The sequence below is a fragment of the Tympanuchus pallidicinctus genome, unplaced genomic scaffold, assembly GCF_026119805.1.
Source record: "Tympanuchus pallidicinctus isolate F22 unplaced genomic scaffold, pur_lepc_1.0 scaffold15, whole genome shotgun sequence".
NCBI classification, from domain to species: domain Eukaryota; kingdom Metazoa; phylum Chordata; class Aves; order Galliformes; family Phasianidae; genus Tympanuchus; species Tympanuchus pallidicinctus.
This window is the reverse complement of record NW_026294669.1, coordinates 11,600,184-11,625,247: the sequence shown is the minus strand read 5'-3', so window position 1 is coordinate 11,625,247 and position 25,064 is coordinate 11,600,184. Positions and strand designations below refer to the sequence as shown.

The window sequence follows — 25,064 nt, the reverse complement described above, 5'->3', positions numbered from 1 at the left end:
CCTTGTGGCATGTTTTCTGTGTAGGTCAAACTTAAGATGCCACTGGTAAGTGACTCAATGGTTCTTCAAATGCATTTATAAGAAAATATATTGAAAATAGATGGGCTTTTTTTTTTTAATTTGAAAGCCACCCTGTTTATTAAGTGTCTATATTTTAAGAGAAAATCCTCTTTTTGATGTTCAGAAAGCAAGCAGTAATTAAAGACAGTGAGTTTGAGATAATTAAGGCTGATGGAATTGTTCTCTTGTGATACGTGATTTGCAAACTTCTCTTTTTCAGAGACACTTCCAACAACTCACTTCAGTGACAGCCCCTCTGCTCCGCTTCCAGCCAAAAATCAGTGCTGGTTTGTTACTAAGTAGCTGCCATCAGCTGGACTAATTCCATTCATTATTTCATGCAGGCCACCTCCGAGCATTCAGATGGCTGTAGCTTTTAGTCACTGGCTTGGGCCCAGGATGAATTCTCACGAACTGCTGCAGGCATGGAGAAAAAGCAGAAGCACATTGACAAAGCCTCTGCTGTTCCTCTGCATCAAATAACAAATGTACTGCACCAGGAAAGCAGGAGTGGAACTACCTGGGGTGATGGGAACACTGCTGGGCATAGTTGGTGGCACTGAGTTCTGAAACAGGACATCTCAGGGAGTATCAGACCATGGTATGAGCAAGGATTATGTGCGTGGGTCCTGGATACCGTGTGCAGGTTTAGGATAGGGCCTGAAATACAAGTGCTGCGTGACCAGCAAGACTGAGGTGCCAGGCAGAGGAATGCTCGTGCTGCAGAGGGGCTGTGGGATGCAGTGCCTTTCCATCTCAGCTCCATCCCAAGCTCTGGGGTACAGGGGCTGGGGTGCAGCAGGGCCCCGTGGGCTGAGGTGAATGTTCAGGATTTCCTGGGGAAGAAGCTGAAGCTGCATCAGAAGTGTCGATGCAGCGCCAACTCAGCTCACCTTCTGGGGAGGGGAGGACGTGGAGGAGATGGGCACGTCCTGCAAGCTGCTTTTTGCTCCCTATGCCAGGCCTTCTCCTTAGAGCTGGCTCATGTCCTGCCTGCATTGGCTCCAAGTAAATGCTACACCCTCTGTGGGGCTGCCAAAGTTCCCAGAAGGGAGGCTGGGGGGGGCACGAAAGGAATGGTGGAGGCTGGATTGTGTTTTCCTGGGCTGTTGTGCATCCCCAGGATACGTGGATGTACCAGCAGACCTTCTCATCACTTGGCAAATCTCTGGTTTATTGTTACACTTTCCAGATAAATTGTACTCCCTCATCAATCCTAGATAGAAGTCTGTATATTACAGCAGCTCTCTGGATAATGCCAGAACAGACACATCAGCCAGCGAAAGAAATGCTTGCTGCTGAGTGAAGGCTGCAGTGCCCTGCACGTGCTCAGCCTGGACGCTGTAGGAAGTTCTCAAACGTGCCTCCTCCAATTGGGTGATTCATGATCCTGGAGAAGGAATCCAAAGTCTGAGCAGCAATAAGGCCTGCAGGATTGCTGCGAGATGGCTGGTGGTTGTGGGAGTGTGGTTTGTTCCAAGAGGCAAGTTCTTTGCTGTTTGGAAAGTGTAAATATATATTTTAAATTCATGAAAGCACAGAAAACAAGAACACACTGATGGGAAGTGCAGCATGCTTTACTTATATGGCAGCATACAATTCAGTTTCCAAAGGTCACTGAAGGTCCAAGTAATCCTTAAATAACTTTTTGCAAACCCATCTGTAATTTTTGTACCGATTTCATGGGACAGCAACTTGTGAAAAGATGAAGAAAGTATCTGTAAATACTTCCACTTAAAGTTCATAATTCCTATGAAACTCTTGAGAACTACTTATTAAAAAAACTGGAAATATTAAATATTTCCTTCAAACATCATAATTTCTTCCTAGAGGATGCTGAATTCAACCAGAAGGCCAATAACTTGAAGGCAGATACCTCAGTAACTTACACAGAAATACCTGAAATGCTGGATGATGTTCTCTCTCCAAAAAACACCTTTCTTGGTGAATCTGAATGCTCATGAAGTTTTAAACAAAGAAAATAAACCATGCAAAGGCTCACATACTCAATGCAATATGCTATCTGCTGTTGTGGACACACTGTGCAAAGAGGGTTCTCTGAAGAAAAAGCCATTAGGATTCATCAGATCTCTCATAGCCACACGTGAAAGTAACGTGCCCAAGCTGGATTACACTGCAGTTTTAGAGGTGTGTATCTTTTACTTGGCACACCACAAGATGAGCAAACATTTCAAATGGCAGTTATGGAGCCAGTAGGGGTTACAGCAGATCTGATTTTCAATGCAGCCTCAGCCACAGTGACTTCAGGATGTTAGGTGATCAGAAGGGAAAAGTAACAATGGCAGCTAAGTTCCAACAAGCTCCTCCTGGGAACTGTAATTTTTATGTCAGTTGTGGCTTACATGTATAGAGAGGTTTTTGTTCACATTGTAAAAAAAAATCTCTGCATAACATGTGTGAGAAGGTTTTGTTCTTTTCCCAGTGAGCTGACAGAAAACTGAAAACACTGTTTGGTTGGTTTGTTGCCCCCTAAGCACGTTGGCAGGGATTTGTTCTTTTGCTTTGCGTTCAAACAGATGACAAGCTATCAAACTCCGTTTGCCACAATGAGATTTCAGAGAAGCTGGACAAAGGTTTGCCTCCAATGAGCAGCAGCACATTGGCATCGCTGCTAACTTCATCTCCTGCAGCTGCATGCTGACAGTTGGTTCCCTCCTCTTGTTCCACAAGTGCAGCAGCAGCAAAAGTCTCTTTTTCAGAAGAGAGAAACAGAGGGGCAGACCCATCCCTTGTCAAAATGCTTGTTGCTCTCTTTGGGTCTGCTTCCACCTCTGAAGAGGTTTGAAATGCACAAAAACCCACTGGCTCCAGAGGGAAGCTAAAGGTTTTCATTTCAATGGCACCACTGTCCTCGTTGCTGAACGCTCGGTATGCAGGCTGCTGGCGAAAGTAGCTGCAGAAGTAGGAGTGCTTTGGGATGGTCACCAGCTGGTGGTGCTCCTTCTTACTCTTCCAGTGTCTGGAGAATGTGTTAGTGAAATCTGAGGTAGTTTGAAAGCCAACGCCAATACCCAGCATGCAGTGATATGTTTTAGGAGAAAAGTTTGCCTTTGTAACGCCACTTAGCTTCTTCCATGTCTGTGTATGGAAATGGTACTTCCAGAGGTCTTCATTAGGACTGGAGTTGGAAATCCCTCCACCAAAAACCAGCATTGAGTCTTTGAAGACTACTGAAGCGTGACCTACTGCTGGAGGAGGTCCTTGGCTAAATACAAGCAAAAACAGCAATTATGGGGAGACCAACAAGAATCTAACGATGACTTTAGCCTCTATTTTTCTTTTGACTCAAGAGAATGAGCACTGAACAGCTGCAGTGGGGCATCAAAATGGTATTGCTGACAGCTGCACCAACGTGTTGCCAACTCCCCAGCAAAGCCAACCGGAGCCTCAGGGATGGCAGTGGTACCAGGTCTTAATCTGAGTAATCCCTACCTTCCCCAAAAGGGAAACATTTTCCTCTCTGCCTGCATGCGGTATCATATGGTAAGATTAATTCTCTTTCTGTGTCAACGTAGTTTAACAAACAATATTCTGTACCTTGTTCTGATGTTATACCAGCTGCTGTTTCCAAAGTCCCATTTCCATAAATCTTTCTGTTCACTCAGCCCCACCAGCCCTCCATAGAGGTACATGGCTGTACGATAAACTACTGCCGAATGACCGTGCCGAGGTCCTGGGCCAGTGTTGTGAGATAGGGTGGAAACATACAGCCATTGCCTTGTATCTGAAAGGAGAGCATTAGTTCATAAATTTACCAGTTTTATCCTAATATTTGAGAATGGATTTATTTCAGTATCAAAGTAACCACTTTATTGGAGAATGGGGACGTTCTGCTCAAACCTTACTAAGGTAGAAGTTAACAGTTTAATTTCTGACAGCAAAAAAGTGCATAAACTTATAATGAAAATATCAGATGCTGTATGGCAGATGCCATGGATTTTATTTACAGAGGAGTTTTTTCTACAGCTTAGGTAATTCGTTAGCTCTGTCATGGAAAGATAATTTCCTCAGTAGAAGAGGGAAAATCAATCAGCTAAACCATTCTTTCATTAATGTCTGTGTTCATTCTTCCTGAGAGGGAATGAAAGATAAGATAAACCATCATTCATTTCAACACAGCTCCCGAATGGCCACCAGATAACAAAAGCTTTCCACTTCAGAAAGTCTCTGCGAATCGTCGGGTTTGCAGCCTGATGATGAACATGCCAGTGGAACCATCTCCTGCCAGGTTTAGCTCTCTGTGGTCTGTTCTAGACTTAAGATTCTGAAGTCATGGAAGGTCTCTGCTGCAACTGGAAGTTTTTGGTAAACCTTGAAGAACGTAGTGAATAGAACCATCCCCATCCTCCCTGATTTCTCAGGTCTAAAACTGGCAAATACTGGCAAAAAACTGGCAGAACTTCCTCCAGTATAATTCAGTCCAACTCATTTCAGCTGGGGATTAGTTTAATTGACAGAATTTGTAATTAAATGCTGCTGAACAGAAGCCAAATCTAACTTGCAACATTGCTGCTGATAGGAATTTTCTTCACAGAGCAAGCCATGCTATTCCACAGCAATCATCATTTTTCACTGATTGTACCGGATCAAAAGGTATCAAACTTTTAAACTTACCAAAATGGAACGTCCAAAATTCCTGTGAAATGCCTCTGATGCCAACATATCCCCCATAGATGTACATGCTGGCATGGTACACTACTGCACTGTGGCCTTTTCTGTTAGTAGGTGCCAAACTCTGAAATAGTTTAGTAATAAAACAAGAAGAAATGTTAACAGACAAAGTCATATCAATCTGCCTTGAGAATATTTCCAAGTAATGAAAACCACTGCTTTGGGTCGTGTTAAAATTCTTCGAAAATGCAGGATAAACACACAGCTGAAGCAACCCCACGGGTCATTCTTTACACGTCCTGATATAAAACCAATCCATTAGACCATTACCTCAATGCTTACACTGAGGTTTCATTTAAAAGCAGCAGTATCTCAAGGAGTCAATGTGCTCAGACTAGAGAAATAAAAAATGCTGCAGCACTTCACATTTCAAAATGTATTAGTGTGACCACCCATCTGTTTTCAGACCCCTGTTTTAAAAGCATTCATGCTAGCAATGTATCATTTAAAATTGCTTTTCTTTATAAGGATTTTAGAAAAACAGAAAAAGTGGTGGAGGGCTTAAAATTTCAGTGCTATATAGAAAGTTAAGAGCAGTAATTGTAAAGAAGGAAAAAGCCTTAATTATTGCAAGTGCAGCCACATGTCTCTGAAGAGATTAGTTTGGAACTGTTTGGGGGAACATATTTCAAAGCAATCTGTTTAATCAACAAAGCAACAGGCATTTGATTCACACATTTGCCACTTCCTGGCTCCTTACCTCCATCTCTGCTGGTACGTCGCGGCCCTCTGTCCATCTCGCAGAGTCTGGGGGATTGTTTTAATAAAGCGCAGTTTATACCACAGACCACAAGGGGACGCTCCTCCAGCACCAGTGCTTCAAATTACGAATCTCGTTTTCAAGTCAACCTCATCTCGGTGTTTTCCACTGACAAGGATGAGGAAATCTGCTTCCCCTAACACTGCAGCGCCGAGGAGCTGACAGTTTGATAGTCTTCCTGTATCCTTATCTGCTATCAAAGCACCGAGATGCCATATTGGTTTTTCTGTTTCCTAAAGCTAAATTTCAAAGTAAAAAATAACCTGTGGCTTTCTGGACCCGAAGAATCTCCATTTTTTCCAGTGAAAGTATGGCTCCTGTTATTTATTATGTAAACCTTACGACCACAGCCTTACTTTTCTCATTCCTTTTCACAGATCGCTTAAAAACAGTCCTCGGATAACAGTCAAAAACCACTGATCTGAAGGACCAGAGGGACCAGACATTCAGCTTCTGGTAAGAATAAGGAAGAATTACAGGCAAGTCCATGTTATTAAAAGCTATACTTGCAGGGAAATGCTGAAATAACGACCATGAAAAAAAGGTACAAAACCTCTGCAGAACTCCTTCACAATTTTCACTGCTAAGTATCTTGATTAACAAGAATCTTTCTCCTGTTAAATGCATGGTACACAGGAGCTTCTATCCGAGAATCTCTGCTGTAGCAGCAGGTATTTCCATGTTGGAAAACAGAGGTTAAAATAAACCCGCTGACTTAAGGTTACGTAGTGAAGTAGCAGAGGCCACAATGAGGTCAAATGGAAAATTTGGGGCAGGGAGGAGGAATGAAAAAAGAGGCATGAAAATACATGATGCTTTCTTAAATAGTAATGCTAATAACCTTGCAATTAAAGGAAGAGCTGATTCCTTTGAAAGCTTAACAGCCTAATTTCAGAGGAAAACTATGTCCTCAGTTTTACACACATTTCTTCTTGTAAAACTAGGGGAGGCTTGTTACAAGCAGCAGAAAGCAGCTTGGTTCTTACCATTTATTAGTACCTATGGCCTTGGAATGCCCTAAGGAAGAGACTAGCTATTGTGTATCATACCTGTGTCATATATCCAGAGAGGGGTTTTTGCTTGTGTGAAAGCAGAATCCACCATTCCACCAAAAATGTACAGGGTGCCCTGCAAAATGGAAAGATACTTGCCATGTATAGGTAGGCACATAGCATGAAAATAATTGCAAAAATAATTTTGAAATGAAAAGGCTGACAGCATCAAAATACAATCAACAGTAATGCTTAGGATAACCTATTAAGAATTCTTGAGGCAACTGTAAGCCACCAACTTTTAGCCATGTTTTTATCCTCCCCAGTAGGAAGCACCACTGAACATGGTGCTGTTTGAACAGGGGCAGCACCCCAGAAGCACACACTTCCTCGTCATGTGGGAAAACGTGAGGGATGCACACCTGGAATTGCTCAGGTAATACTACTAGGTTATGTGTAATTGTAGGAGGATTGCCTTGCACTGCAGCTCCTGATATCCTAAATTCTGATTCCCCTTCACAAGTAAAGCTGTAATTCTTGTTTGCCTTCACTCCCCCGTTCCTTTTCTATGCAAGTTCCTAAATGAATGTTTTCATGCTGTTGCTTATCATGCAAATGAATTCAGAGCAACTGTTACAACTGTACAGCTAAGTCAAAGAATGTGCTGCCAAGGTCTGTATTTGGTATTACTATTATGTACTGAGTGTTAAGTGAGGAAATCAGGGAGCTGCACATGGCTGCTAAGCTGAAATGCTGGGACTTGATACGGAAACAGTCCAGAACACTGTACAGCTACATCCAGAATGGCACTGACACAGAGGTCTAATATTCCAGTATATAATAATAGATGGCATTTTATTTTACTGTACGTTAGGAAAATAAATGTTAGGATATGGAGAATGTAAATTGTCCTTTACTACCTTATAAGCCACCATTGAATGTTCTTCCAGTTCTTCTGGTCCATCTCCTGAGCAGTCCAGCAGCTCCCATTCATTCCTCGCTATAAACCAAAGCTCAGGTTAGGACAGTGGTGAACGCAACATTTAGACAAAAAGAAAAAGGTGAAAGGATCAGCTTTGGATGTGGCTGCACACCCAGGGTCAATGAGGCGTGAAGGTTAAGAAGCATCTCCTCATTTTCCTGCTTTTCTATTAAGAAGAGTGAAAAACTGCTGCTCTGATGCAGGCCATCTTAAAATAAAGCCTTGGGTCATCTCTCCCCTGTTAGTTCAGAAGACTGAGGCACCTCCCCCACAATTCCACAATTAAGTACATTTTTCCATATAGCAAACGTATGTGGAATGGCAGTTTGGTTGTTATTTTAATGCTATGCAGGTAGCTATTCCATGAACCCAGCTATTCCATGAACGCAGTTCTGAGTTTTATCTACTAACAACAATTGAACAGGAAACACTATACATTAAATCTCAGAAAATGTCATATTTGATGGTGCATTACTAATGCAGTCTTACAAGGTATTGTATTCATGCACTCCTTTTGTGCACTCTTCCATGAATAAACTATTCCCATGTTAAAGATTCAATAAATCTCTGTCACATCCTTAGCTAGAAATGGGACGTTGTAAATGAATCAGTATTTCTGGCCAAACAAAAGAGCTCAAATCCAAGCTTTCTGGGACACCTACACCAGGAACAATCCCACCGTTTGCCCAATGATCATAACGTAGTTCATGCATCCTTTGATCTCTGAAAACATTTACAAAGCTTAGGTAGCTGCTTGAGGTACAACATTATTTTGGTGGAGAAACACTAACCAGAGAAGCTGTCAGCTCTGGAGTGTCCCCTGTTTCAGGATGACCAGATGCATTTTTCTCTCTTATTTTGACCAGTAAGCAAAGGGGCAAACTTACCTATATTGTACCGCCAAAAATCTCTGAGACTGGTGGTGTTCCGCCCTCCATAGAGGTAAACAAATCCTCTGCAGACAGCACAGGCGTGTTTGTATCGATCGCAGGGAGAGGCCTTCCTCTGGGCTGCACGTTTCCAGTCGCAGCGTGCAGCTTTTCCTTTCATGCTGACGAGTAGGATCCTATCCAAGTACCAACTGCACAGAGTGCCAGGGGAGGGTCCACAGCATCACAGGCAGGGGTTAGACCCTCCTTGGTCTGTAAAAAGACAAATATATATATATATATATATATATATATATATATATATATATATATAAATTAAAAAAACTAGATATAAAAATAAAAGATGATGGGAGGGAAAAATAGCTTCTGCTTTATGATAAAAGATTCCAACATTTTCTTTTCATTCCCATCAATCACATCCTGACCATTTTTGCTGTCTGTGATAACCAGAGAAAAGCATGTGCAGTGCTGATTCAGAGCCTTATGTCAGCTAGCCTGGGACAGCCGTGTTCTTGGAGCTGTTTTCCAAAGCATGCTGGTGAGCAGAAGCCACAAACTACAACGTCCTGCACCTGCAGCAGATAGAAACCAAGGTTCTGTCTGTTTTCTCTGTGAGTTTCAGGTAAGCTGTACTTGAAACAAAATTGGGAAAGGGCAAATACACAGATAAAAGTAATTCATTACCACTTGTCCAGAATTTTCTCAGCTGTTTCATCCCTGAAACAGCTGAAATTAGGATCTATCTGGAAAAAAAAAAAAGAAGGCACTATCCCTTAATTTGCCACAAGATGTCACTGTGCTCTGTGAAGATGGGAACACCAGGACTACAGCTCATCTCTCAGCCCCTTCAAAACTTGCAATGCCCAGTGTTTTAAAGTACATTTTCCCATGAAGCATTACAGATCAACACCAGGTCAAATTCTGGGATTTGTGTCGGTGACATCACCAAGTGAGATTACAAGGACTCCCGATTTCAAGACTGTTTCAATGAGAGCTGGATTCCCCTTTGGGATCCAGGACTGGAAAAAGACAGGTAAGGATCTGTTGGTACAGACACACCCTGTGCATAGCAGCCCTGTGCATAAACTCTGAGCTCAGTGTAATGAATGTGCAGCAATCCATTATTTTGATTTTAGACTAGTTGCAAGGGAAACATAATGAACCTAAAGGTACTTAGCCCAATTATTTCTAATAATAATAATAATAAAAAGACAGCATACCAAATTTGCCCCAGATGTACAGCAATAAATCCATTTACATCCACAGAGAAACGTTATTGCCTCTGCTGCCCACAGCCTTCCTGCATACAGAAGTCACAATGGGGAGTTTCCTGTGGGAGAGCAGCACACTGGCATGTCAGGAGCAGAGGTGTAAGCAGGTGCTTGGGGTGCTGGGTCTTCAGATTGTGGGTATGCTGAGCATGGCCGCCGTGCGGCGCTCAAAGGCTCTCCTCTCAGGGGAAAGGCCTTGAATTACAGCTTGTTTTCCAGGTTAATTCACCAGGAAATGGCAAAAAAGCAGAAATGCTTCTTGTCTGATCAGAAACCACACCTGGGTACAGTTTCCTGCAAACGGTAATTTAAACTTTCTTTTGGCCTTCTACTTCCCTTCTTATGGGAGCGTTTTGTTTCCAAGAGTTTTCAGTCTTCGGCCTCTGATCCCACACACCTTGTTTCAGGAGGTACTTACACAAAAGAGCACAAATGCATATCCCTTCTTTAAATGCTTTCTCATATGCTCGAAGGTCCCCTTGTTTTCCAAAGCCTGAAGTTTTTGAGAATTGATCCTGGCAATGTTAGTTGTGCCTCTCTCAGCTGAGTCCTTTGTCAAAAGCAAGCTCACATTTAAAACAGCAGCAGCCTCCTGTGCTGTGGATGAGGCCGGCGTGGTACCTGCTGAGCTGCCTCCTTAAAATGGGATCGACTCCATCACGGTGTGCTGAGCTGGAGACAGAGCTCAGCTGTCCCCAGGCAGTGCAGGGGAGCGCTTTCAGGAGCACGCATATTATCCCAGGTCCTTCAGTTTTCCTACAGCCCAGCATCCCTCTGATGCCACTGACTGCTCCTCAGAGATACCTGTAGCAAGTTTCAGCTGTTTGTACTTTATAAAGCCCCTGTCTGAACTATTATTTGACTCCTGAAATCGCAATGCTAAAATTGGACAGCGTGCTACAAGTGAGAAGCTTCAGGAACTAGCTATTCCATTTGCAAAAACTGTATTTTCACTGCTGATGAAATTTGCACTTCACAATCCCAGTGTCAATGACAGGAGGGTGCCCAGGAATTGCTTACAGCACCGATCCCTGCAGGACAGGCTGTATGTGATCAGAGGAAAAAGAAAGATTACGGTAAAACAAGCTATGGAAAATAGCTACAGCATATTAATGAGGAATGCGTCTAATCCTATCTAATTTTGTTTCATTTATTCTAAAGTTTTGCTCTGAGATTTACCATTTGTAAGACTGGAATAGATTCAGTGATAAAAACATTGCAAGACAATCCCTTGCAGCCATTCTGTTAAGGCGAGCTATTCAAACTGAGCTAAATTCATTTTATGACATTAATTTATTTTTTTTTCTTTTAGCATTTTGTCTGAAAGAAGACAAGATTGGCAGCATTTACAATGGTGTGTGTCTCTTTATTTTTTTCCCCAGGCAAACTAGCAGTTGTGAATCAATGATGCATTATATGTGCCTAAGTCCATAATGCTTTGTGGCATGCCACTGAAAAGGAAAAAGGCTGAAGCCATGAAATACAGCTCCTCTCTGACTCGACCAAACCTGTGCAGCCATACCCAGTTACTCTGTTTTTCAGCTACTTCCACAGAGAAATGGGGACAAAGACACCTCAGTGGTAAAGCACTGTAAGTTTGTTGATGCGTTACTGCTACTTCTGATACAATTTAATAGGAAAGAAAAAGTTGATAGGTTATTATCTGCTATTAATACTTAACAAAGGTAAAAAGAGTTTGTCCCCTTGACTTTTATTTGTTCCCAGTTAAAACTGGTTATTCCTCTTCCTAAATATTTCTCACTATTATTCTTCCTACACAAACCTTGACTCCCCTTATATCAACATCCACAGAAGATGCTCCTGATTTCATACAGTAGATCAGCAACAAACTGCAATCCACGTGTTTGCCAACCTTGGCTGAGCTCCGTGTAGGGCAGGAGAGCAGGATGCAGGACAGAAGGGCTTTAGGGGTCTCCTGCCATTCTCACCTGCTGAGCGTGGGCATAGAGCACGTGGAGGCAGACCCGCAATCACTGAACACATCAATGAACAAACTGCTTCATTCCACAATTTGGATAAGTTAGCCAGCTCGAATCATCGATGGTATCTTTAATTATAAACTTGACTCCTAGATTGCCTTTGTAAAGAGCCAGACTCATAAAGTTCACCGTCTGCCCCCATTACAAGTCCTGCTTCCAGAGGAAATCTGCGCTTCTTCTGCAACCAATGCCATGAGCTATACTCTCTGCTTCAACTTTGTGAAAGCAAGATTAATTATCCAATAGGAAGCTCTAAATTCAGCAGGATTTAAAACAACAACAAAAATCCAACCCCAAAAGACAGCTCGGGACATTGCTGTGCAACTTTTCCCAAGCCAGCTGTAACGCACAAGAAATGGCTGCTGCTCTCCAAACTCTTCTGCCGTTTCCCACTAAAAATAACCCCCCTGCAATCAATCCCGATTGTCAGACGGTGGAGACGAGGACCTCGAGAGCTGCAATTAGCACAGTAACTACAGCACAGAGCGCTCATCAATTAATGGTGCCACATTACTGCTTCATAATGAAAATAATTCAGGAAATGTGGAAAGACAGAAATGACTCCAGGAAATGTAGTTTATATGCTCATTAGATAATTATTTATATTTCTATTAGATGTGGTTTCTCAGACGAATGGTTTATTGAAGTATTTCTTAAATACATGCTCATTAAAGCTCTTCTTCTACCTGGGTCCCCCCGTTCATTTCCATCTGTTTTCAATAGACAGAAAAGTTTCAGATTTAAGAGAATTGAGCCTTTTGGAACACACTGAGAAATGGAATCACTCGGTGGGGGAAAAAAGGAATTTCTGCTGTTGTTAATGGCTCAGCCCTCAGCACCTTTCTGTGCACAGTACGTTATTTTCTTCTGGATGCTTCAGTGCTCTTCAAAAACAATTAATTTGAGCAGGTCTTCCTGATTCTACTTATCGTCAACCCTTTGCTTTCGTCCTGGCCTTATTCTAACAGCTGCTCCAACACGACTGCACGAATAAGAAAAATCTTGGAGCAAAAAATTGTAAGGAAGTTATGAAAGCCTGTTTTGAACAAAACCACTTGTTTTGTTTGTTTGGAATAGCTTAGAACGAAGGGTTTGTGGGGTTTTTTTCAGCACATCACATGTACTGCCACTGCTTTAACATGTGTGCTAACTCTCAGTAACTCAAGGTTTGCTGTTTTGTTATTTCCTAAATTGAAGTAGTTAGGAACTGTCTCCGGGTTAAAAATAAAACAGAAATAATACAGAAACTAATTCTCAGAGATGCTCAGCTTCAGGATTTCAGCATTCCAACAAGCGCGGGGTTGTTCTGGGAGTACAGAATAACTGTAATATTCCCATATTAGTTAGAATTCTGAGTGCCTTGCTTTGTGCTGTAAATGTGCAGATCCTGTGTGACTGAGCGTGCAGCCGGAGGAGCCGGGGTGCAGGGAAGGAGGTGGAAGCTGGCAGCTGAAGGACAGGGCACCGTGAGACACGGAGATACGGCAGGACGCACGGCTCTGCTCTGATGCAGGGAGGAAGGCCGGCACTTTGGGGTCAAACAGTACCATCCCTGTACTCCTCGTAAAGCTGACTGCACAGACCTGAAAATTTACAGAACATCTGAAAGGCTTTCATGTTAAATAGCTCTTATGTGAATTTGTACAAGTGAATTCAGGATGACTTTCTTATCACTGTCACATTTCAGCGCTCCCGAATGCGTTCTGTAGTGAAGAGGTATTCTGAATGAAGCGACTACTCCAAAGCAGCCACATGTAATTAGCACTTGTATATAACATCTCTTCTGTTCTCTGGCACACAGCTACTATTCCTGGAGTGTACCTGGAGCACCGAGGGCAACGCACCCTTACTGCAGAGCAGATGAGACTGCAGTATCTGTCCCTGAGAACAGCGGCTGCCTGCCTGCTTCTGGAGCGCTGCGGGTAAGCCGTCGTCTTTCTTTAACTCATTTCCCAGTCATGTTAAAGCTCAGCACTGCAGATTTATTATCTTTTTTTTTTTCTTTCTTTCTTTCTTTTTTTTTTTTTTTTTTTGTGGTGTTTTTCTTTTGTTAACTGACCTTATTGTTATCTTCTTTCTGTATTTTTTTCCAGAAGAAATCTGTTGTCTTCATTAGCGTGTAGCACTACTGCCTATTATAAAACAAGTCCTTAAGTCCTTTACATATAATAATGTAAAATAAAGCAGTATAAATATATTTATAATACCTTTATAAAAATATAAATATATTTTATGTGTGCTAAGTATATTGCCTATTTTTTAATAAAGCCATCACAACTCAGTTTGGGATAATGCAGTAAATGTTTCATCTATTTCCCAAATATTGTGGAAGGAGTGGTATCTGGAAAAAATAATTCACTAAAATATTTCTGGAATTGTTACATCTTTGTTTATAGAAGAAATCACCTTTTTCACTCCATTGAAATAAGTCTTCTGGTACAGATGAAACATAAATACATATATTTCTCCTTATTTTCTGTTTATTTTCCTTAGTAAATTAGAATCTGATTTTTTTTTATAAATGAAAAAAAAAAAGACTATATAATTTTGAGTGGTAGATCTCCCCAGGTAAGCCATTAAATCTGTTTTCCCACAACTGCAATTAACCACTTGACTGCAAACCAATTTTTGAGTTAAGTTTTTGGGAAAGAGCTTCCCAAAGTAACAGAAACAGGCATCAGTAAGTGAAACAGTTTTGGCACTTAATGGAAATATAAATTTCCCAATCAACCCTGATCAAAAGTTTATGCTGGTAATAAATGTGAGTGTATATGGGTTTTATTTACTTCTGGACCTAGAAGGCATGCTAATTTTAGAAGTCTTATCTTTTTTTATTTTTATTTAAGGTCATGCTGCTCACTCCATCCGCAGCGACGGCAAGTGCTCGTTCTGTCTTGTGGTCTGACTATGTACCCAGGATAGATGGCCTGACTGTAAAGTGTCACACCAAAAAGATGATCCTTTGGACATCAGCTGAGACAAACAGGTAATTCTTCATGTTCTAGATAAGGCACAGGGAGAAAAGACAGCTCCTGGTTCTCACACAGTTCCTTTCATCCACACAGATGAAACTCCCACCGCAAAGTGCAGACAAATAGGGATTTGGCCTTTTACCCTTTCCTTGGAAACAACTTGTACTCTCACCAGTGCAAGAAGGCCATTCCAAAGCACAGGTCATCACCCAACCACTCAGAAACAGCAGCTTTCAGCATTCCTAGAAGGCGTCTTGTGGGGATTTCACAAGAACATTACTAGCTGGATTCCTTCAAGATAGAGTAGGTAGATGCCTGGAGGTTCAATGTAATATATCTGTACTCAGGTGTAACTGAATGTGTCTTCTTGACAACTTGTGAAATGCCATTAAAACAACTTCCAGGTAATTTATCTCCTCTGGGCGACTCTACTTGCACTGAACAACAAAATGTTCTAGGTTAGGAAGAAAAGATGCAGTTGAGATGAGTTGGTGGCTGCACTGTCTGCCTGCTATCCTCGGGCATGAATTACAGTATTATGGTATATAATGCACAGCTGAGGGTACATCAGTTAAAAAGTGTTAACTTTAGTAATAAAATGTATGCACATAATTTTACTTGCTTATTGTTTATAGTCTCTGATGGAGGAAAAGAAACATCTAAGGTTACACTTGGTTATGAACTCAATATAACACCATACTTTATGGAAGACAGACAATGTGCTTTTCCTGTCCCAGAAACATTTTGCCCTTAAGAATAGCACAGAACAATGGGACAGAGACAATATACAAGGCTGCGAGAACTGCAGAAGCTGTAGCTTGAAGAAAGCAGAAAGAGAAGGCCTTTGACAATGAGAACAATAAAATATTCCAGCTGGCAAATATTAAAACATTCAGATATGATGGTAGAATTGCAATGAATTTAGATGATACATTGTAGTAGAATTCATAAAAGACATCATGACTTCTTTGTTGAAAAAGAATCAGATGGCACAACTGGTAAGACTGTCAGTACAAAAAGGATCTTTTACAGAGAAAATAATTTAAGCACTCACATGAAAGATGGTTGCATAAAAACAAGATATGATTGCATAGCTGGAATAGATCACACACAAAGGAGTAGTCAGTTGTAGTTTGGCGAGGAAAGAAAAGGCGTCAGGCACGCAAAGTCAGAATGGCTTTGCTGCTTCACAATAACCTTGATGCCAACAGCTACTGGGCTGCACCAGGAAATGGAAGAAGTACAAACCCGCATAATTTCAATATATAAAGAAGACAGAAAGCATATGAGTAACTTTACACATGCAAGTCGTCGGTCCAAATTCAAATGGAATTACTCATGTGAATAAAACCAGTGATAGGCGTGAGCATGCACAATGTAGCCTAGATACCAGAGCAAAAAAAAGACCAACTCTTTTGTTACAAAGCCTGAAAAAATGTTTCGCAAGCTGTTTTCATATTCAGACTCAGAATGACAGGGTCCATTTTTGCCTGGCTCCTGGCTTTCTGAGAAATCCCATTCCCGGGTACTGCGGTCCAGCATTCATCCCAGGCCAGACAGACTCTGGCCTGAGATTTGGATGGGTGCATTTCTTTGTCTTCTGCTGGGTGGAAGGCATTTTGTCACTTTACGCTCTTTGAGCGTGGAAAAGTGAATGTGCCAAAGGAGGGATGTATGGGGAATGTCCCAGAGTGGAAGGGAGCGCAGAGCCGGCCCCGCTGCAGGCCTCCTGTGATGGAAGCCGCTTCCTTCCTCTCGCACTTAACCTTTCGTTTCGTACCTTCTGGGTGATGGCCGTGTGCACTGAGGTGTTTGCTGAGCATCGCTGCCCTCGCCGCCGGGCCCGTTCTCGCATCCCCTCTGGGCACCGCCCCTCACCGCGTCATCTGGATTTGGGCACAAAACAAAAACAAAACCGCAGCATCACCGCCCCGCTTTCACTCTGGAGAGAATCCCGGCCGGCCGGCCCGCCCTGCCTCCCCTGGAGCACGCCCAGGGGTCGGCCGTCCCTCAGCCCCCAGGCCCCGGCCCCGCAGCAGGAGGGGAGCCCCGGCCGCTGCCCGCCCGCCCGGCAGCGAGCCCCTTGCCGCCCCCCCACCCCCGGCCCGCCTCCCTCTCACCTCCGGAGCCGCGGCCGCAGGCAGGGCGAGAGGCGCGGCCCGGCCCGAGCCTGCGCGGCTGCGGCGCGGTGCGGGGGATTCGGCCCGACGGGCGCGGCCTGGTGGTGGCTCGGGGCGGGCGGTGCGTGGTTGTGGCCGGAGCGCGGCCGGGAGTGAAGTCTTAGGGAGGGAAAGGGGAGGGCGACGGCTTTTGTCTGTTCTCAGCTCCCAGAACAGAGTTTAGCCCAGAGCCTCCGTGAGCTTCAGAGCCGCAGTCCTGCTGCTCGCTTGGGCTCACGCCCTTGGCTTTCTATCTGCTGCAATGTTTTTTTTCCTCTCCACTTCTTCACAGTTACGTGAGGTTCCATAGCACCGGCAGCAGTGAAACTCCCCACCTACACGGCCTCTCCTTGCTGTGTTGCCGTGTTTTCCTGCCCTGGGGTGGAGGCTGCCGCCTCTTCGTTAGCATTGTGCCCAGAAAATAGAAGTGTAATTGTTTTTTCAAGTTATCGTAAGTGGACACCAATAAATACACCCGGCCCACAGCGATGCAGGGCGTATGGTCTGGTCTGGGTGAATAATAATACGAGCATCTTCAACTGCAATTTCATAGAATCATAGAAACGTTTGAGATGGAAGGAACATTTGAAGGTCATCCAGTCCAGCTCCTCTGCAGTTCACAAAGTCAGATTGGATGGGGCCCTGGGCAGCCTGGTTTAAATGTGGAGGTTGGAGTTTCATGATCCTTGAGGTCTTTTCCAACCCTGGCCATTCTGTGATTCTGTGACACCCACAGCTGAGGGTGCTCAGAGCCCGTGTATTCCAGTATCGGAGCATTATGCTTCTCCGTTTTTCATGCTATAGGGTTGTATGTAGGAGCTGTGGAGAGGCTGATCCAGTGCTTCAGTATAGAACTTTCCCCACAGCCTCTTAATTGCCTCCTGCTAGGGATTAAGAACAAAAAAACAACAAAAACAAACTCCAAAACATACCCACACATCTTTCATAAAAAGAAGCCTGAGATCATTAGCTAACATTTGGAAGTCCCTCAAATTAACATGCGTGAAGGACTGTGGCCAAACTCCCACTGGCTCTCATAAAAGCAGCAATCAGTCCTTCAAGCAAGATTCTCTACAGAATAACACCCAGAAGCCCCTGCAGAAGGGATTTGCCAATCTCACCATCTGACTAGATTAAAAACAGCAGTAACAATGTGATAATTGACAGGAGAAACTTCCCTGACAAGGAATGAATCAGTGTTTATTTTTAGCCTTTTCCCCCAATGCTTTATTTAAACTAAAGATTAACTAATTATTTCCGTCATTATAGCGTCCTCACTAGCAACAGAAGGTGGCAGATCCTTCTGTGTCTGCTGGTTTTCTGCAGTTCTGTTACTTCGTGTTGGCTCATCCCTTGAGGTCTGTGAGCACCCAGGATGATGCGGTTGTGCTGGTACTGAGTTTTCGCTTGGCCTCACCCCTAGATGTAGTACCCCCACGATCACTGTTTTTGTTTAGGAAAACAGTAAGTTTCAAAAACGGCGTCTGAAAATGGAAACTGTGATTTTCCACGTCCCACCTTTGCTCCTAATCTTTTCTTGAAAAACGAGTCAGCGGTAATCCTGTCACCGCATCTGCCCTCTGCAGCCTTCTGCAATGGCAGAGCACTCCCATCCCAAACAGATAAAGTGTACAGGAGCAGTAAAACCTTACCTATGGAAGGACAGCTCACCTGAGAAAAGAGTGGCAAAAGATTTGTCACAGGATAAATACAGGGAAGCTGATCACACTGCCAGTGACAGCCTGGGTCTGCTTGTAAGCTTTTAGCTCCTGCTTTGTTTCAAAGCTGGAGGCTTGATGTATTTTTCTTAAAAGTTGAATTGTTCATATTGGTTTCACTATCAGAAAACAAATCACATTTTGAATATCGCTTTTGTCTACCATGGAACAAAGAAACATAAATTTGTTTCTTTGTTTCATTTTTTTTTGCATATCTGTAGTGTGACGATCACTACAAAAACATTTATGTTTCACTGGTCTCTCACAGTCTCAGAGCAATTGTACCACACTAAAATCTTAGATAAACTCATATCAGTTTTAAACATGAAGAATGAATATGATTGTCAGCATTCATGTGCTTGTTCTCCAGTGGAAAGTGTTGGTACATAATTTCTTTTTCATGCTTCTTACTATTTCAGATATTTTGGGATGTGACTACTTGGTGTAAGCCAATTCTAACTAAAATATTTTATTTTTTCTCTTTTACTGCATGCCTGATTACTCTTAACAAGAGTAAAATGTCCTCAGAAGTGGAAGATGATAGAAGTCATGGCAAAATACCAGCTTCTTTATATGCAGGGTTTAGAGGAAGGTCTTCAGCTGCTGTATTGCTCATAGGGGCAAACTGGATCTTCGGTATCTGGTCACATATTAGTGCAAGAGATGCCTCAGAATGGAATTACACCCAGAAATAAAATACCTTTCCTCTTATTTCTGCAACTCCTGAGAAGACCATTGCAGAAATGGCTGCTTGTTGGGATGAGCTCTCTGCCTTGCAGGTATTACCTGCAATGGTGACCACAGATCCCCAGATAATTTAATTTCTGTTTAGAGGCAAGATGAATGTAGAAGACAGGAACACTACAAAATGATTTAATCTGTGGGCAATCAGGCCAATCAAATCCATGAATCACTCACAATCTTTCATATACATCTGCATTGCTAGAAATACAGCTAACTATAAAGGGAAACATTACAGATGGGGGGTAGATGAGATGGGCAACAAGGTAGGTCAGTAAAATCTGCATCAAATACATGTTTGTTAAACCAGAATTTATTTTACTGGCTAGGGGCCAAGCCCAAAGAGTAAGGACTCAGGGCAGAACTTGAGCTTCTAAATCTAAACCAGAAATGGTGGAAAAACCCCAGTGAGCTGAGCCTGACCTTGCACCAGGCCTCAATTCCCAAGTCAGCTGACATTTTTTTTAAGGTAAACTATTCAGCTGTAGAGAGCCTCTCTGCAAGTGCCCAAATTGCTCTGGTTCAGCAGGGCCAAGCTACTTGGAACTGATGTGGATCTCAACTCAGTCAGGAACTAAAAATGACGTGTCACTCTGTGCAGATCCCCAGAGCAGCTCAGTTCAAGAAGATAATCTTCAAATCTCTCTAATGTATGCCAGTGGGACCTGGTCTTCACAAAAGCAGCTGTGCCTGTTTCCTCTAGAAGGAGTTTTTCTGTGATATAGTACAGTGGATACAACGTCTATCTGGGAGGTGGAAGGTCTGAGTTCAGGGCCCGTTCTTTGCAGATCAGAGATCTGTTGTCACATTGATGTCTGGGTGCATCAGTATTCGCCTGAAACCAGCTTCAAAGCTCCATCACTCTCATTTGTGAGCCTGGTGAGGCTCTGTACAAGAATGCTCACATTAGCACTGTTCACAACGGGGTAATGCCATGGCTTCAGGGAGGGCTGACAAGCAGCAGGTTATTGGCTGCAGTCAGCATGCGTTGCGATGGTGGTGGTACCTCTGAGCCCAGCGGCTCACCTTGGGCACGTTCCTGCTTTGAAGCAAGCACAGCTCTCCATGAAGTTACTGATTTTTGACACAAGTGCTCATCACAGGCCAGCAGTGCTATTCGGCACTTGGGATGTGCAGCCATCAGGTCAGTACGTGCAACCCATACCAGTCACTCGTCTGCTCACTGAGGATTTCACCCATGAGAACACATTTAGGAATATCCGCTGGATGGCACTCTTGTGCCATCGAGTATGTAAGCTTTTGTGATTTTATTTGGCTGCAAATGCAGACGTCTTTCAAAGACAAAGAACTGAGTTCACTTCTGTATGCTGTCATAAATTTGGAGTGATTTCACGTAAAGCATTCAATTTAATTTAGAATTGCAGCGTACCTGAGAGAAGAATGCGAACCAGATGTTGAGAAGCAGTATTTTGGTTATTGATTCTGCCAGTAAAGTTTTGAACAATTTATGAAACTTAAATTCAAAGAGCAGGCAAAGAGGCTGTGGTCAGAAAAGACCAAGGGCGCACAGCTTCAGTTCTTCTGAGTTGCTGGAGGCTGCACTGAGTTCTAATAACTGACCCTGTTACTTTTACATGCCAGTGGTTTTTACTCCTAGACCTGCTGAATCATACACACTGTTCCATAAAGATAGAAGAAAAATCTTTTATGGCTGGCTGTAAAACAAGAAGCTACCTTAATTCCAAAAGTCAACATTTTAAATCATTGTTTTAAAGTTTCTAGTTTCTGTTTGGAGAATGTTTCAATATTTTCTACTCCTAAATACTGGGGTTTTATTTTGAAACATTTAGAAAATGTCTCGATTATTTTCACATTACTATTTTTTTAAATTAAAAATAAATTCTAGTTTAACAAGAAGAATTCAAATTTTGGATTAAAACTGCATTTTTTTAAAAGTTGTGATTTACACAGAACTCTGGTGAAATAGTCATAGCCACAAGAACCCTTTAATAAAGATAACACATTTGGCTTAGCTTACAGTACATGTGTTGTGTATCAATGCAGGGCACGAAAGAATACCAGGCATTTTTTCTGTAAATACTTTTGAAGATCAGGGGAATGTTGTCATGAAATTTGTGCTTCTGCTTCTTTTCTCTTGGTCCTCTCTTTCCCCTGTAAAGATCTCCAGTTCTTCCAAATCTGAATCTGTACATCACTCTGAATACCAGGAATTCTGGTAAGTTCAAGTGCTCTTTAAGCAAAGTCACTTTTTCTACTTCCGTTTCTTCTAGAACCAGTGAAAGAGCAATATTTAACATAAGTTGAATCACTTTCTGTTTTGGAGCTGGTAAGGGAAGGAAGTGCCAAGGAGGTGGTTGAGTCACCATCCCTGGATATGTTTAAGAACCATCTGGGTGTGGTGCTCAGGGACGTGATTTAGCAGAGGGTTGTTAGTTAGGGTAATATGATTAGGTTGCAGTTGGACTTTTGATCTTCAAGGTCTTTTCCAACCTGAGCAATTCCATGATTCCATTTCTGTGATGCTTGGCAGATTTCCCTTACCTGTGCTGAGTGTGCTTGGAGGGAAACCTGGCAGGATCCAGGTAAGCATACTGAAGGATACCTATCCTGTCCTCCCTAGTTTTGGCTTGTTCTTGGAGTCTCCATGGCCCTAGCACGATTTGTTCAGTCAGGGAAGATACTATAAATTAAGGAATGGCTTTTATGGCTGAACAACTCAGCAACCTCAATCTGTTCAGAGGACAGGATGGAAACTTCCAACTCATCTGCCCTTCCATCTCTCCACTTAATGCTGGGACATGCAGCATCCACATTTGATAGAGTGATCTACAATTACCCTATGAAGATCATGCATCTCCCCTCACTTTCTTTATGTTCTATTTCCATTTTTTGAAGAGCTGGTAGTTAACTTTTTTTAAAAGATTTTTTTTTTTGTAATGGTAATACTGTAGGGTTATGTTCTTATTTATGGTTTCTTTGCACTAGATATTTTAGATACTGGTAGCTGAGAGAGATGCTCTGTCACAGAGAGCTTACAAGCTCCACGTAGCACAAGTGGAGGATTGGGGGCCAGAGAAATCAAGCGTTCGCCCAAGGTCACATGCTAAATCCATGGCAATGTTCATCTACCCAATCTGATTATCTAATGCATGTAGGCACCAAGGCATGTTCTGGTGTATGTGTGAACCACAGGAATGCTGAAACTGGGGAAGTTCATTTCAGGTTAAAAAAAATAAAAATGAGAGAGAGTCACAAAGAAAGAAAGGATAAGAAAGGGATGGTTGGCACTACTGGAAGACTTGCAATAAATTTTCACTTTTCCATTCTTTGAATACTTTGGAAATGCATAAACTCTTGGGATCTGCATTTTAAAATGTTGTTGCAAACTGGAATAACATCTGTTAAATGCAGCCAAGAAACATCTGGTTTTCCCTTCCCAGAACCCTGCGCTGAGGCAGCCGTTTTCCTGTCAGCTATGACGAGGAGCGAAATCAGTTCAATAGGTCAGTCTGTTCTCTCTATTGCTGAGTGCTACGTTTCCTAATAAAACTATGGCCAACAATGAGAGTAGTAAGGGGAAAAAAGATGCTCTGTAATGTACATATTAGTCTACAAAGCCAAACAACAAACAAACCAAAGTAATGTTTAGCTTTAGACTGAGTTAAATAACTCAGTAAGAGCAGAGCTATCAAGCGTTAGAAAGAGCACCAAGGACTGTGTGGAACTGTAAGATTTATTAATCCAGTAATGGTCTATCATTCATCAGTGGGAATAACAGTGTGAAAATCTCACATTGTGGTTGCTGGGCTTTGGATTTGGCTCTCTCCAGTGCAGTGGCCTAGGGGAAGCTGGTCACCAGTATTCAGTGTATTCATTGCAAAGCTGTTGTAACTCTCAACTCTTGTCTGAGAGGAGCAGGCAGAGCAGCAGCTGCAGAGTCAGAGATGGTCGAAGCCTTGTATCACCGTGCCTTCAAGAGCTGCTCCTTTCAGTGGAATCAAACTGAGAACAGCTGAGGGGCGAAACACAAGAGGAGTCAAAGGCATCAAGTAGAGAGGACTGTGTTTATGTAGACATCAGTTCTTCCATATTTCAGCTCTTTGCACTTTGACAATGCCTTGGACAAACAAATGTTATTGAGAATTGCGTCGTTTCCCCCTTCATTTTAAGAATTGAACCAAGATTCATAAAGGCATTTAGACTCTTGAGCTTACTCTGAAATCTTCAGACGTTAAGAGTGTCTTGAAAGCATGTGCTGAGATCTGATATTTAATTTCCAAGGACAACCTGCATCATTCAGCTATTAGATGAGGTGGGAGAACACTCTGTATTCTCACTGAGAATTCTTGAAAAGCTGGAAAAAGAAATTCTGTGACCTTCTGCTATGAGCATTTTGGTGAGGCAAAATGGCAGTGCTATTGGTCACTGGAGCCATAGTTCTTGAATGTAATTTGCTACCACTCACTTGCCTGAAAAGCAAAAGTAGTTGGGAGTAGAATTTTTTATTTTTTTTCTCTCAATTGTGACTTTTTCCCTTCATTGTCTCTGTAATTATAATACTAAGGAAGTGAGTCCTCATCTGAGTTTCCAAAATGGAATTAGAGATGCAGTGCTTTCTGTGGCAGGGCCTTGCGAAGTGCTGATGGTGTGAATTAGCTCCTGGGGTCAGGCTTACGTGCATAGAGGAAACTTGCTAAAGGCCGATAGAGTGCAGGAAGGGAAAAGGGAGTTGTATAGCCTGTGGGCAGTTGCTAGCAGCTTCCTGATACTATTTACTTGGTGAAACCTTTCGTTTCCTTTAGAGCATTGTTTGTCTTTGCTCTCTCCATCGCCAGGGTTGAGTGTCTGCATTGTTCTTGTGTCTGTTGTAGGTTGCTCTGCACTCTGATTCAGCCTGATACTGAAGTGACTGTTCCCCAGCCAGTCTTTTGTTATCTAAAATCACATAGTGATATGGCCCACTCATACCCCAACTAAACTGCAGCCAAATGAATTCTTTAATTAAATTAAAATCTGGTCTGACTGCCAAGACTGTGCTGTTGTACTTCATGAATAGCAAGAAAGGGCTACAATACATGCATATGGAAAATGCTGCTGACAATGAACAGTTGGGAATGGAATGTACCAGTTTACTCTGTGATCCAAGGGTTTGTAGCTTGTTTTGATCAATGTTGCCTTCATCTGTTCTCTAGCTTCACCTGATTTTTGTACTTTGTATTTGGCACATATGCATGTATCTCAGCACAGTTAGGGCTGTGTGTTTGGCATATCAGTGTTCAGAATTGCTGTGTTTTATAGAATCACACTCGGCGTTTATTGAAGAACCAGCGTTAATTACAGAAGAAATCTTACATGCTGTGAATGTTTCTACGCAGCTTGTGTTCCAACTTAGTCACACTGGTTGATTTCGGATTTTCTCTCATCTGGAGCTTTATGTAGGAACGAGGGACATCTAGTGGCTCAATGGAATATAGCAAATGTAGTTAAGCTCAGGAAGGTGTGTCGGCAAAGCAGTCAATACAGCGATTATCGAAGATCTTCCCAGCTCTCGAAGTGCAATTTAAATGTATTAAATGACTTTATCTTAGATTATAATACTGTAGGGTTCGTTTTATTTTTGTGTTTCTGTCTACTTGTGAAAAGATGAGCAGATTCTGAAATGTATGTAGGTTAAAAATGTATTTGCTACCTGTTTTGAGGAGGACATATTTTCATTCACTGAAAGAAGCTGGGTAATGGGATGGATGGACAACAAAGAACACAGACTCTACATAACTCTTTTTCTTTTTAAAACAAGTGAGCATGATCATTTTATGCATGGGAATTCAGGATGTGATTAATTGGA

General features: G+C 42.4%; 2 protein-coding genes across 4 annotated transcripts in view; one reads left to right on the top strand and one right to left on the bottom strand.

Moving 5' to 3' along the window:
- Nucleotides 1-1,616: 1,616 nt before the first annotated feature.
- LOC128077329 (leucine-zipper-like transcriptional regulator 1 homolog) lies at nucleotides 1,617-16,829 on the bottom strand. 2 transcript variants are annotated; one of them, XM_052676413.1, is made up of 9 exons: nucleotides 16,740-16,829; nucleotides 16,400-16,505; nucleotides 8,374-8,628; nucleotides 7,425-7,504; nucleotides 6,562-6,640; nucleotides 5,453-5,499; nucleotides 4,696-4,816; nucleotides 3,619-3,805; nucleotides 1,617-3,286 (listed from the first exon to the last, which is right to left on the bottom strand). In XM_052676413.1, exons 3-9 carry the CDS (start codon nucleotides 8,534-8,536, stop codon nucleotides 2,590-2,592), a joined length of 1,374 nt encoding a protein of 457 aa, XP_052532373.1. In that variant the 5' UTR covers nucleotides 8,537-8,628; nucleotides 16,400-16,505; nucleotides 16,740-16,829; the 3' UTR covers nucleotides 1,617-2,589. The 2 variants fall into 2 exon arrangements, with proteins under 2 accessions (XP_052532373.1, XP_052532372.1); XM_052676412.1 differs by lacking the exon at nucleotides 16,740-16,829 and having other exon boundaries at nucleotides 16,400-16,680.
- The window catches only part of RALB (RAS like proto-oncogene B), a 66,631-nt gene continuing 45,283 nt past the window's right edge, over nucleotides 3,717-25,064 (top strand). Inside the window, exons 1-7 of one of the 2 annotated variants that reach the window (XM_052676416.1) lie at nucleotides 3,717-4,386; nucleotides 5,890-5,968; nucleotides 6,831-6,940; nucleotides 8,827-9,950; nucleotides 11,030-11,238; nucleotides 13,449-13,569; nucleotides 14,494-14,633. In XM_052676416.1, coding sequence (XP_052532376.1) covers nucleotides 11,081-11,238; nucleotides 13,449-13,569; nucleotides 14,494-14,633 — 419 coding nt within the window. In that variant the 5' untranslated portion in view covers nucleotides 3,717-4,386; nucleotides 5,890-5,968; nucleotides 6,831-6,940; nucleotides 8,827-9,950; nucleotides 11,030-11,080. Of the gene's footprint in view, nucleotides 4,387-5,889; nucleotides 5,969-6,830; nucleotides 6,941-8,826; nucleotides 9,951-10,815; nucleotides 11,239-13,448; nucleotides 13,570-14,493; nucleotides 14,634-25,064 lie in introns of those variants that run through there. The other variant, XM_052676417.1, reaches the window with a different exon arrangement.

Excerpts from the sequence above, each read along its gene's own strand:
- LOC128077329 (XM_052676413.1), bottom strand. The coding sequence starts at position 8,536 with ATGAAAGGAAAAGCTGCACGCTGCGACTGGAAACGTGCAGCCCAGAGG. Across the intron at positions 6,641-7,424 it reads ATTCAATGGTGGCTTATAAG|GGCACCCTGTACATTTTTGG; the intron begins GTAGTAAAGGAC and ends TCCATTTTGCAG. Across the intron at positions 3,287-3,618 it reads TGGTATAACATCAGAACAAG|CCAAGGACCTCCTCCAGCAG; the intron begins GTACAGAATATT and ends GCTTGTATTTAG.